Source organism: Sorex fumeus, unplaced genomic scaffold, assembly GCF_029834395.1.
Source record: "Sorex fumeus unplaced genomic scaffold, SorFum_2.1 ptg000007l, whole genome shotgun sequence".
Classification (NCBI taxonomy): Eukaryota; Metazoa; Chordata; class Mammalia; order Eulipotyphla; family Soricidae; genus Sorex; species Sorex fumeus.
Window position 1 is genome coordinate 40,529,982 of NW_026606064.1, and position 14,039 is coordinate 40,544,020.

Consider the following 14,039-nt stretch of genomic DNA (forward strand, 5'->3'; position numbering starts at 1 on the left):
TATTATTATTAGACACCTTTACATCTATTAAGGATATCACAAGGCGATATCACTCATACTTATTACTTTTTAATTAGCCATCTAAGATTTTTTCCTTAGAATTTTTATTTCTAGGAAGTATTGTCTCAGATATTAAAATGTCTAAAACACAGAAAACCATGAAATCATACTTGACTACCTATTTAAACAAAGTAACAAAAACATCACTACTACAAATGAAACTAAGCTGTCTTAAATCCAAAAATAGGTTTACTTAAAGACCTGTTAATAAAACTGACATGGAATAATTTCAATAACCTGTAGCTCCATTTTCTAGATAAATCAAATAAATTCCAGTCTGAAAAAAATCTCAATCTTTTGAAATTCTTTTTACTATTTTAGCAAAAGCAAGTTAAAATAACTTGCTCAGTACAAGTAAAATAATAACTCAGTGATTTTGTACATATTGAAACTGTTATTATACTTGTAGCATTATAGTTTGATCATACAAAAATTTTTCCCTAAAAATACAATTCTGAAAACTTGATTTTACATTACCTTTACTCTGTCATTGTATTTTACAACCAGTTTCACTTTAATATAGAATTTCTTCCTTCTCCCATACAGAATCTCTATCCATTATCTTCCTTATTTAAAATACACATTATACTCTCTTTTAGACAAGAGGGGGTTTGGTTCACCTGGTTGTGGCTCTGGATTTAGTCCTAGCAAGAACTCGAGAGGCTGGGAATCCAACTAGGGGCAGCCATGTGCAAGACAAGTTCCTTATCCCTTGTACTATTTCTATAGCTATATTTCTATACAACTTATAGGTATCAGCACAGGCAATTCCATTTTGTTTTATACTATTAAAAAATCTTACAAAACCAGGGCTGGAGAGATAGCACAGCGGGTAGGGCATTTGCCTTGCACGCGGCCGACCCAGGTTCAATTCCTAGCATCCCATATGGTTCCCTGAGCACCGCCAGGAGTAACTCCTGAGTGCAAAGCCATGAGTAACCCCTGTGCATCGCCGGGTGTGACCCAAAAAGCAAAAAAAAACAAAAAACAACTTACAAATCCATCAGTTGCTTCCCTGTTAGATAACTTGATTTAATTTCAAAGAATAACTTAAGAGAAAACTTTTCTTTACATTTTTATGACTTTGGAAATCTGTATGTTTCAAATTAAATTATCATGTCAAACCATCTCTTCACAAAATTATTTCTCAGACTACTTGCATTTTGGGGCCAGATATTCTAATAATTCTCTACAGAAGCTAAATGAAAGTAGGAGATACATTAAAACACTAAACTTGTGTTTAATTGTTATTAAAGTTTCAGATACTTTTAAAATAAAATATTTTAAAAATAAAATAAAATAAAAATAAACTGCCAGTGTTTAGTGAAAACAAACAAACAAAGAACTTTATTTGATTTAAGTTCCGAAGCTATGCTTCAAGATGTTTCTTCTGGAGAGAGTAATCTCTCCAGCAATAAAGGTGCTTGTATTGGAACTGAAAAGATAGTATAAAGGTTATGGCACTTGCCTTGCATACAGCCAACCCTAATTTGATCCCTGACATACGATGTGTCAAGTATTGTCAAAGGTCACTCCTGAGTATGGAGTCAGGAATAGCCTGTGAACACTACTGGGTATAATCAACACTTCACAACACCCCTAAAAGGTGCTAGACTTGTATGTGACCTACCCTGGTTCTATATCCAGTACTACTTATAGCCTGATGAATACCACCATGGAATGACCTCTGAACTAGAGGCAGGATTAGCTCCTGAACTCTGTTGGGTGTAACCAACCACTCCCTTCTCAAAGAATGTTGCTGAAGTAGTAATAATATGATTTCTAAGCCAAAGGTAGTCTAATTCCTATTTGAATCTAGATTGTGGCCCATAAGATAAGCCTTAAAACTATTCAGTCATTTTTGAGATCCAATTATCCAACCCAGTTTTTTTCAGTCAAGTGTGTGTGTGTGTGTGTGTGTGTGTTTGTGTGTATGTGTGTGTGTGTAGGGGGGGATTCTTATTCCAGTCTCATGATTTAATAAATGTCACAAAAGACATCTCAGAAACAGAGAAGGTAAAAGATCTCTTACCTTTTCTTATGTTGTTCCTTGATCCTAATCTGCCCTTTTCATTCTTTTTTTTTTCCATCAAGGCAATAGTTTTTTTTTTTCTCCCTTTTTGGGTCGTAACCCTGGCGATGCTCAGGGGTTACTCCTGGTTCTGCACTCAGGAATTACTCCTGGAGGTGCTCAGGGGACCATATGGGATGCTGGGATTCGAACCCGGGCAGGCTGTGTGCAAGGCAAACGCCCTACCCGCTGTGCTATCGCTCCAGCCCCAAGGCAATAGTTTTAAACTTAAAGTTGGTGCTTGAAGCTTGCGAGAGTTCCGGGTGGTTCACTGAATCTTGGAGTTGAATCCAATTACTTTTCTGGCCACAATATTCCTATATTAGTTCTTCACCTTTTAAACCATTTAGACTTTCCTGGTAAGAATTTTAGATTAAAGGTCTCCATATTTATTTTTTCCATAGGCTCACTAGCCAGAAATCTTAATGCTTAATTGTGATGTTACAAATCAATAGACATTTTGTTTGTTTTATAACATCCAAATTCCACTCACCATAAAACAGGAAATAAGGGGAGAAAAGCAAGATATCAATACTTGCTAAGCTCTGAGTTTCCTGGAGCCTAGAACTACTATCAGACCTATGGGTATTAGCTACTTTGGGTTTTTTTCCTTAATAACAATAGGAGAGACAGAACCTAGATCCAACACAAAAAGCTGAGAGATGAACATGAACTCTACAAACTAAAAAATCACATGGGGGTTAGGCGGTGCTGGGTGGATAGAACTCAAAATTTTAGCTAAGAGACTTTTATGTCACTAAAATTTCTCATTTTGTCCTATTTGTTTAATGAGTTTAATCAATTCTCAGTGTGGTAATTTTTACTTAGGCTCTAACCTGACTTATGTTCACCAGTTCTTACAAGGCAGTAAGATATATATATATATATATATATATATATATATATATATGTATTTTTATCTTTTGTTGAATCGCCATAAGATACACAGAAAGTTGTTCTTGTTTTAGTGTCAGTCATACAGTGTACCAACACCCATCCCTTCATATGTCATACCATGTTCCAACACCCATCCCTTTCCCAGTATATATTTCCTGTCACCAGTGTCCACAGCTTCCCACCCACCCAACCCCCAGGCAGCCTCTATGGTAGATCTCTCTCTCTCTCTCTCTCTCTCTCTCTCTCTCTCTCTCTCTCTCTTTCTCTCCTCTCTCCTCTCTCTCCCTCTCTCCCTCTCTCCCTCTCTCCCTCCTCTCTCTCTCTCCCTCTCTCTGTTTTATTTGCGGTTTATTATCTTTTATTTTCCAAGAAGCCAACTCTTAATTTCATTGTTTCATTCATCTTTTGAATTATTTTTTGGATTTCAGTTCATTAATTTCTTCTCAAAGTTTTAGTATTTCCTTCTTCCTGCCTTCTGTGGGCTCCTTTTTTTGGCCATTTTCCAGTTTCTTAAATTGTGAATTGAAATTAATGTGGTCTTTCTTTCCTCCTTGATGAATGCTGGCATCACTGTGAACTTTCCTCTTAATACTTTTGCTGTATCCCAGAAGTTCTGGTAGGTAGTATCCTGATTCTTAACTTTCAAAAGTTCCTTATACCTTTTTTATTTCTTCTCGGACCCACTAGCTATTCAGTAATGGGCAATTTAATTTCCAGGTGTTTGAATTATTTCTCCATTTCTATGTTTGATTAATTTCTGCTTTCAGTGCATCTGAGTGTAACTGAGATTATAATTTATATATTTTTTATGCTCTTTAGTTTGTGGAGGGGCTGGAGCGATAGCACAGCGGTAGGGCATTTGCCTTGCACGCAGCCAACATGGCCGACCCGAGTTTGACTCCTCCGCCCCTCTCAGAGAGCCCGGCAAGCTACCAGAGTATCTCGCCCGCACGGCAGAGCCTGGCAAGCTCCCTGTGATGTATTTGATATGCCAAACACAGTAACAACAAAGTCTCCAATGGAGACGTTACTGGACCCGCTTGAGCAAATCGATGAACAACGGGAGGACCGTGACCATGACCGTGAGTTTGTGGAGGTGTGTTTTGTGTCCCAAAATATGTGATCTGTTTTGGAAAAGCCCATATACATAGACGAGGAAAGTGTATTGGGCTTTTTTGATGATGAAAGGACTCATGCATATGTGTGTGTGTGTGTGTGTGTGTGTGTGTGTGTGTGTGTGTGTCTGTGTAAAGGTACATACAACACAACCCCTCTCTTGGGATTTCATCAAAGAAAATATTTCCTATCTTTAGCATCTAAAGCTCTAGTCAAATTATTCTTTCAGGAGGTGGCAGAGCGATGTTGGAGTCTCCAACTACGGTTGTGTTTCTATCAATGTATTTCTTCAAGTCAATTAGCAGTTGTTTTTAAGTATTTTGTTGGCCACTCACTAGGTACATATAAGTTTAAGAGTCTGAGTTTGTATATCCCTTTGAACATTAAGAAATAATCTTCACTGTCTTTTAGAAACTTTTTCATCCTGAAGTCTCCGTCATCTGATGTAAGTATGGTTCACAACCCTCCCCCCCTTTTTTGAGGGGTTTGTTTGCTTGAAGAATTGTCTCCCAACCTTTGCCTTTAAATATGTTTGCTCTGACTATTCAAAAGTGTTTCTTGCAGGTAGCAAAATGTTGGGTTCAAGTTTGCTACTCTGTCTGTTGATTGGTGCTTTTAGCCCATTGACATTGAGAGAGATTATTGTCAAGAATTTTGTACCTTTGTAGGAGTTTGACGTTTGTGTGACTTGTATTGTCTTAATGTAGCTACTCAGGTTCTTTTTGTAAAGATAGTTTGAGTATATGAATTTGCTGAGTTACTTATCTCTCAAGTTCTATATCTTTATGGTTTTCATCATTCTGATTAGAATGTGTCTTGGAGTATTTTTATTAGGATTTCTTTGAGCTGGTAACCTTCAGGCCTGGATCTGGGTGCCTAACATTCTCCAACTCTGGAAACTTCTCATTGTTGTCTTCACTGTTGCTTCTTCATCAGTATTGTCTTTCTGGCCTTCTGGGGCCCCAGTTATTCTTATGATGTTCCTCTTGAATTCATCTCACAGTTCTGTTGTCAGCTGTTCATTTATGTTGAGGTTTTTTTTCCATCTTCTGCTGCTGTCTGGAGGTATTCTGCGCCTCAACTTTGGAGCTCACTGATTCTGCCTCAACAGCTGTTAACTAGCTCCTGTGACTTCCCAGTGAGTTTTTCATTTCACCTACTAAGGTTTTCAATTCTACCATTTCTGTTTGTAGTTTACTTATTTCTGCTTTATATCTATCCTCTTTTGTTTTGTAGGCAGTGTGTTATTGTTTCTTTGAGCTCTTAAACATCCTCAGCAATTCCTCTTTAAATTCCTTATCAGATGATCTATATAGCTCATTACTGATTGAGTTTTCTGAGCTGCCATCTTCACTCACTAAGTCTGTTAGAAATCCTTGTTGCTTTCCCATTGTTCCTTTCACAGTCTGGTCTTGTTTTTCATGTATTTTTTTGTTTGAGGAGGTGACTACAGTTTGGATGTCTTTGTATGCTCACAGTGAGGTATGGAGAGGCTAAGAAATGTGCAGCCATGTAATGACTGCCCACTTCACAAGCAGGGGTAATCCTGACCTTGGACACAAGATGTTGGTCCTGAATAACAAAACTGGGCCCCCATTTCTGCTGCTTCACTGCACCTCAGTTTCCTGGAAACGGGACTCGGCAGAGCCACGCTGGAGTGGCTAGCATTATTCTCCTTCCTTTTCAACACTTTGAGGGCAGGGGTGATCCTGACCTGGCAGGCAAGATGGCAATCCTTAGTATCAAGCCAGACCTCCAATACTGCTGGTGTGCTGTGCCTCACTTTATTAGGATCAGGGCGAGGGCCAGGAATTTTTTTGTTTGGTGGTTGGTTTGGAGGCCACACACAGTGATGCTCAGGGCTTACTCCTGGCTCTGCATTCAAGAATCCCTCCTGGCTGTGCTGTGCAGATGAATTGGGATGCTGGGGATTGAACTCTGTTTGGCTGTGGAAGGCAAATATCCATATTACTGTATCTTGGCCCTGGGCTTAGGCATTTTTAAAAAACAGGATTCCCCTTTTTCAGTATATATTGTTGTTGTTTTTCTAGGAAATTACAGATAATATTGCTACACAGAGATTGATTGATTTGTGTATCTGGGAGGTCCACACTACTTTACTTCCTAGAAAACACTCAAAGAAGGAGTTGCCCTAAATGAACGGTGAAACTGGTCCTAGAAGAGTGGGACGGAATTTTTTTTCAACATGTACCCTAGACAATTCTCTTCAGCAGTAGACACGAAGAACACCCAGTTGATCAACTTACCTCCATCTGTTTTTCCTCATCCATTAAGAGTATGAGAAACAGTGGATGTAAAGTCAGGAAGAAAAGAGACTTACACTTAAGATTTCTCTCCCAATGTTGGCAGTCCCAGTGACAATTTTGGTGAAAGTAGACCGGAGTTGATTTCACTGGGACTGCCAACATTGGCCACATGCAAGGCAAACATCCTAACCATTGTACTCTTTTCTCCGTGAAATACTGCATAAGAGATAATTCATAGGGAAAGAAACATGGAAGGAAGGATGGGCTTCAGGACATTGGACACCAGATGAACAATAGAATTCCTTCTTGGTCTAGCCAACTGAGAAGTACATTTCATCTCCCCTCCTACCCTCTTTTTGGGTTTTGGATCATAGTGTGTAGGGCCTATGGCTTACATCTGGCTCTGTGTTCCGGGATCACTACTGGTGGGATTTGGGGACCCATATGGAACCCAGGATAGCCTATCTACTATCTCTTTTCATCTTATCTGCAAAAATGAAGTAAGTACAAATGATGAGCATTACTTATCTCAAGACTTAAGGGGAGATAGTAGATTTCTATTTTCTTTGAGCTAGTTTCAATATCAGTGCCATTTTATTTTATATATTATTTTTAGGTATTATCTCTTTTCATAGGTAGAATACCCAAATTGCAGAAATAAGCCCAGGGGTCTAAGCAACGCCAGGAATTGAACCTAGGACTCCTGTGTGCAAAACTTATACTCAATCCGTTGAGTTATTCTCCAGCTCAACTTATTTAATTTCTTTCTATCTTACAATTATTTGATGATGATGATGATGATGATGATTATGATGATGATGGTGATGATGGTGATGGATTATTTTCACTCATACCTGATGTTGCTCAGATCCTATAACCAATTCTGTACTCAAGTGACATGTGTGGTAATAGAATTTGAACCAGATCTTGGGTATGCAAAGTATGCACATTGAACTATCTCTATGACTTCATAAAAGGAATTTGAAATATGTAAAACTGCTCTTTTTCTTAACTAGTTATATATGTCTTAGATGTACAGTTATTTTTACAAAACACTATTTTACATGAAATAGATTTGTTGATTATTTTAAATGAATGTTTCAGTTTTTATATCTATCATATGTAATTATTAATATAATTATTAATAAATTCATGTAAACAAGATATTCTTTGAGAATATTTTGAGTATAAAAAGTACATTGCAAGAAAAAACTTTTAAGAATTGCTGCGCTAAGAAATGCATTAACGTAATGTGAGAACAGAGAAATTGATAGTGCTTGGGTGGGGTATTTTTTTAAATTTTTTTATTAGTGAAACACCATGAGGTACAGTTATAGACTTACAAATTTTTGTGCTTGGGTTTCAGTTATACAATGATCAAGTACCCATCCCTCCACCAGTGCCCATCCTCCACCACCACGGGTCCCAGCATATAGTCAAAGTGGCAACTGCAATTGTTTGTTCATTGCAGCACTCTTTACAGTAGCCAGAATCTGGAAAAAACCTGAGTGCCCAAGAACAGATGACTGGTTAAAGACGCTATTTTTGTACATTTAGTGGTCTACACTTTGTAAACCAAAAGTTAATTTACTTAGCCTTCAGTGTTATAAATTATATATAAAATACACATCTGGATTTTATATCTGTCTCAAAATTAATGCAAATTATGTTACTCACTTGTACTGTATTGCAGATGTTTATGAGGTTAACTTAATACCAAACTGCTCATTTACTGGAGAATTATAATAGTCTTTTATAAGTATATAAAATAATTATAATAGTCTTTTATAGTCTTTAAGGAGTATAACAATTTTTTATTTGCTTAATAAATTTCCTAAATTAATTTATTTAATTGAATTTACAGTGGATTTTTGGCTTACTTTACTGATTATAATAGTCAATCTAGACTGTTAATTTATTTTTATTTTATTTCAGGATTGGCCATATTCAGGACGTTTTTAAAATCCTGTACTCTTTACCTACCTCCCCTCCTCCCTGTCCCCGACACCACACCACCACATTCTCACAATCACCAGCCTTGTGTGTGGGAGAAGAAAGCAAGAGCTTTTTATAATGCAGTGGTTTAGGGTATCAGATAAAACCCAACTCCAGGAGGATGCTATCATGTGACTGTAGTCCTCCAGGATACTTTCCTTTGGAATAAGAAGTTAAAAGTGGCTGCTGAGAAAGCAGTTGAGGTTTGGGTGGTCTGACATACAAGCCTATTATCTTTCAGGAGTACCTTCTCACATTTGTTAATCAGATTTGTCCAGTGGGGTACTTTCAGGACAGATTACTTTTCCTCCATCTGGGGCCCACATGTCAAATTTGGAATTCTGTATCTTTTGGCCAGTTATAGACCCAGCCCTCCCACTAAGAGTTTGTGCAGAAAGTATCAAAATAAGAATATAAAAGATAAAATAGTCCATGCAGTCTTCCTAGTGGGTGCCAAAGCAGCACCTACTATTTCTTCCCACTTTCTGTTTTGCTTTTAAAGACATCAAAAGCAAGCATGGTGAGGGGGTGAGGTCAGGGAAGTTTAATTGAAACACCTCTGGCTTGGAGAGATAATACAGGTGTTAAGAAGCTTGCCTTCCAAGAGAGTGACTATGGTTCAGATCACTGGCATTGCTTATGGTATCTCAGCACAGAAACAGAAGATAGAATGTATTTAAGTTATTAAATAACCAGAAGTTATTTAATTATTAAATAGCTTAAATAATATTAAGTTATTATTTAATAAGCGTTAAATATGGAATGTAAATCTGTTTTTAGATCTGCTTGAAAGGTTTGAAGTAGTTACTAAGCTAAAGTTGTATCAAAATCTCTCTGCAGGATGATGTAGCTTTGCCAAAGACTTAGAAGCTAAGCAGAAAATGAGCTTGACATCTTGGTTTTTGGTGAGCAGTGGAGGCACTCGCCACAGGCTGCCACGAGAAATGATTTTTGTTGGAAGAGATGACTGTGAGCTCATGTTACAGGTAATTGCTTCAGCCTTTTATGTATGTCTATATGTCTATTTAAAGCTAAGAATGTTACAAAATATGTGTCTACTTCGGGAAATAATGAACTTTAGATTTTTTATTCTCTGGCTTTTCCTCTTTTAGTTCCAGCATACAGTTAATATTTTCTCCGTTGAATTATCTAGCAGTAGTTCTAACTGTTGACCATTAAGTTTGTTAAAAGCACTTAGAAAAGTTTATTAAAATAAAATAAAATCTACATTGTATACTTTAAAAGTATGGTCACTGTCACCTTCCTGCTGTTGTTCATCAGTTTGCTCTAGCCGCCCCAGTAACATCTCCATTGTGAAACTTGTTGTTACTGCATTTGGCATATTGAATACATCACGGGGAGCTTGCCAGGCTTTGCCTTGCGGGTGAGATACTCTCGGTAGCTTGCCGGACTCTCTGAGAGGGGCAGAGGAATCGAACCTGGCTCCACCAGGCCCGCCGCATGCAAGGCAAACATCCTACCACTGTGCTATCGCTCCAGTACATTTTAAATAATTGCTAAATTTAGCATAACTGGGGACTGGAGAGAGAATATAGCATGCCACATGCTGCATTGCACACAACCTTGTCCTGTTTGATTTTCAACACCACCAATAATGTTCCCTGAGCACAGAGGCAGTAAGTTTTATGTACCTCCAGCTGTACTCCAAAAGCCAAGAATAAAAACTCAAGTAAAATTAAATGTTATTTGTCACTATTTCTGTAATACTGAAAGTAGTTTCACTGCTTCTTTAAAGATGTTCATACTTTATACTTTCTTGTAGTTTCATTGCTAATTAAAGATTATAAAGAAGCTGAAGATTTACTGAGTGAGTTAGAGTTGCATAACCTTTAGAAGATACTTTTAAGATACCTTTGGGGTTGAAAGAATATCTCAGTAATTTAGTACACCTGCCTTGAAAGCTTAAGATTTCCATTTCAATCCCCTGTGGCATCATATGTATATGCAATCCTGGCAGCTCTAATGTCTGTGATTCTTAGTACCCAAGCAGTTTCTGGCCAGATACAAGGTATGGGTGATCCTGGTGAGCCCCACAACTAGAAAATGTGTAAAAACAACAATGGTCATGGACCATGAGTATATGTGTGAACAACACAACATCTTTGCAAGCACTGCAAACAGAGTATGTGTGAATACAACTAATGGGTGCAGTTCCCACTGAGATTGTGTGTAAGAGCCACATTTCAGCCACTAGGAAGTGCTGCAAGCAATTATACAAGCCCCAGAACCAGATGGATGTGATCCATACAAGCACTATCGTCAAAAAATCAAGAAAGTCAAGAACCAAATCAAAATGTGTAACTTCTGGTAATTGCTACAACAGTGTAGGGAAGAGAAGGGGAAAGAAAAATTATAAATAAAGAAAAATAATAAATAAATCTTTGATATAAGGTAAGTGGCAGATAAATAGATCTCTTAAGTTTTTGAGAATCATATCAATTCAGAAATCTAGAAACAAGATTTTCTCCCTGTACCTCTTTTTTGTTATAAGCCATAAACAATTAATTAGATCAGATATGTTGGTTCTATGAGCTCTGATTCCTATCTTGAGTGTCTCTGCCAGATTTTTATGTTCATTCAGAAGTATTATGTTCTATTATCTTGTTTTTCTCCTTAATATCTGTGATGGATACTGAAACATTGATATATTGAATACATTTGATATCAGAAACATAAATACTATAATTTACATTCATTAGTGTTTTTATTTTTCAAGAGTAACTTATAAACTGATGATCCCTTGCCTATGGTGTTTTGCTTAAAAACTGAGTCAGCAGTAAACTGCATACTCATGTTATAAATCTGAAGCAAAACAACATATGCTTTTTCTAATTCCACATAACATCCTTTCCTTCATTCCACTATCTCCAAAATTGCATCTTCACTCATTTATTTATTATGTCTTAAACATGGGCTGGAGCGATAGCACAGTGGGTAGGGTGTTTGCCTTGCATGCAGCCAACATGGCTGACCTGAGTTTGATTCTTCCATCCCTCTCGGAGAGCCCTGCAAGCTACCGAGAATATCTCATCCACACGGCAAAGCCTGGTAAGCTACCCATGCCAAACACAGTAACAAGTCTCACAATGTTACTGGGCCCACTCGAGCAAATCGATGAACAATGGGAGGATAGTGACAGTCTTAAACATGCTGTTCATTTTCGATAAAGATGTTTATACTTTTCTACTCCCATAAATTGGTTGTGGGCAGTGTACATAGCATAGTTAATTCCAGGTTTCTCACAAGTTTTGAATTTTCTAAAATGAGCCTTCCTTGTGATTTCCTTTTTCAAATCATTTTCTTTCATACCTCTGATGTCTGTTTTTTCTCTCATAACATTTTCTTTGATACCTCTGCTCATTTTCCTCCCCACAAAAGTTGTCTTTCTAGTCCTTGTTTCATGTGTGGCCATTTGATGTCTCCCTTCTCCCTTTCAAACAATAACTTTTTTGTGTTCATTGTGATTTTATTTTTCTCAACTTTAGATGTTTCCCTATGAATTGATTTCTCCCTCCTTCCCTCCCTTCTTCCTTCCCTTCCTCTCTCTCTCTCTCTCTCTCTCTCTCTCTCTCTCTTTTTCTCTCTCTCTGTCTCTTCCCTCCCCTCCCCCCTTCTTTAGTCATACTTGTCAATGCTCAGGGGTTATTCTTGGCTCTAGTCAGGAATCACTCCTGGCAATGCTGAAGGGAACATATGGGATACTGGGACTCAAACTCCAGTTGACCGCGTGCAAACCTTACTCGATATACTATCCCTGTGGCCCCTCCCTGTGAATTTCATCATAGGAGCCTAAGAACTTTTGCTTTTTCTCTGTATTCCCTCATAAAGAAATTATGGATGGTTGATCCTTTCAGATAACCTCATTTGCAGAGGTCTCTATAACTTTCCCTATACTATTAAAAACATGACAAATCTATAATAAGAGTAATCATTTTCCTACTAGTACTATGTTTGCCTCTTGTCACTATGAAACCAACACAGAAGACACTAGGAAATGAACTCAAGATGTGTCCTGCCTTGCAAGCAGGTCATGAGATGAAATCCCTGTTATTGCCACATGCCCCTAGTGAAATACTAGTAGTCTTCACTAGTTAAATCTGAGAACTGTACTCCCTGCTGCCAAAAGTAGTTTAGTCTGTGCCACAACCAGGTATTTATAAACACCACAGAAGAGCATGGCTCCTGGGGCAGTCACTGAGTTTGTCCATCGATTTAGTTGAGTGGGTGCCAGTAACGTCTCCATTCGTCCCAGCCCTGAGATTTTAGCAGCCTCTTTTCCCAAAGGTGCCGTATTGGAGGCTCTTTCAGGGTTAGGGGAATGAGACCTGTTATGGTTACTGTTTTTGGCATATTGAATACGCCACAGGTAGCTTGCCAGGCTGTGCCATGCAGGTGGGATACTCTCAGTATCTTGCCAGGCTCTCTGAGAGGCCAGGCTTTACAGGAAAAACTGCCTGAGGCAATCACCACATTTAAAAGATGTGTTGAATGCCATAGCCAAGAATTGAAACCAGAATGAGTGCTACAGTCATAATTTGCATGCCTAAGCCAAAAAATGCGAACCTCACTAACGTGTACAAACATCAGAACTAAACAAATGCAAACCTGGAGAACACTGTGTGTGGCCAAGTGTAGAAGCACCATAACTCTGTGATCCCTGTGAGTACCACAGCTAGGTATATATGTGACACCTCTCTCACATATCATTAACAGCAGCAAAGAAGGGAGGAGGAAGAAATTTTGTTTTGGAGACCTCGACTGGCAGTGCTCAGGACTTCTGGGTCTGTAGTCATGGATTACTCCTGGCAGAATTCAGGAGACCATATGAGGAGTCTCATGCCCCAGGAATCATGCTCCCTACCCACTAAACAATCTCTCTATCCCCACAAATATATTTTTTAAAAGAGCTGGACTCAAATTTATAACCAAAACTCATCTGAGCTTGGGCTGTTGAGTACATAAATGACAACTACCTAACCTTGACCACCTCTCAAAGCCCATAGATTTATAAATACATTGGAAAAACCAACCCAGAGAAAAATTATTGATCACCCTAGCAACTAATTGTCAGCAACATATCCTTCCTAGAAATATTTTCCTTTTAGCTTTTTCCGTGGAGACACAAACAAGATGGTTTTCTAGGGCATGTATCTGCTGTCTTCCAGCCTACCAGCTTAATCCTCTTCTCCCATCAGTTTGCCTTTGGATTGACTGACCTTAGAGAGTGGCAGGGTAACAAATCTTTTGAGGAAGTAACGCTAATGAGTTAGTATTTAGTGCAATTTATGAAACAGAATAAGTGAAAGGTTCCAACCTGCTGTGTGTGAGCCATAGGTAGTAAAAGAATTTACCAGGAGAGGGAGATGTTTAGACAGAGCTAAGTGTGTTAATTAAAAGAGAGTACACTGTCAGACAGATAGAGCAGAGGTCTCCAGAGAGACCTATGTAGCATTCTTAAGGGATGTTTTTAATGTAGGCCACTTCAGTCAGGAAACTTCTGCTTTCTATAGATTATTTAGTCCTGGAGGGGCAAGTAGGATACATATACCAAATTTGGAGGAGAAAGTAATTTGTATATAAATATTTTATGCAATCATATTAAAAGATAAGAA

At 38.1% G+C, this 14,039-nt stretch overlaps 1 protein-coding gene across 8 annotated transcripts in view; it reads left to right on the plus strand.

The window, feature by feature from the left end:
• CEP170 (centrosomal protein 170) overlaps positions 1-14,039 on the plus strand; it is a 136,265-nt gene that overhangs the window by 25,690 nt on the left and 96,536 nt on the right. For all 8 annotated transcript variants that reach the window (XM_056131491.1, XM_056131481.1, XM_056131465.1 and 5 more), the window contains exon 2: positions 9,247-9,392. In XM_056131491.1, coding sequence (XP_055987466.1) covers positions 9,288-9,392 — 105 coding nt within the window. In that variant the 5' untranslated portion in view covers positions 9,247-9,287. The remainder of the gene's footprint in view (positions 1-9,246; positions 9,393-14,039) is intronic.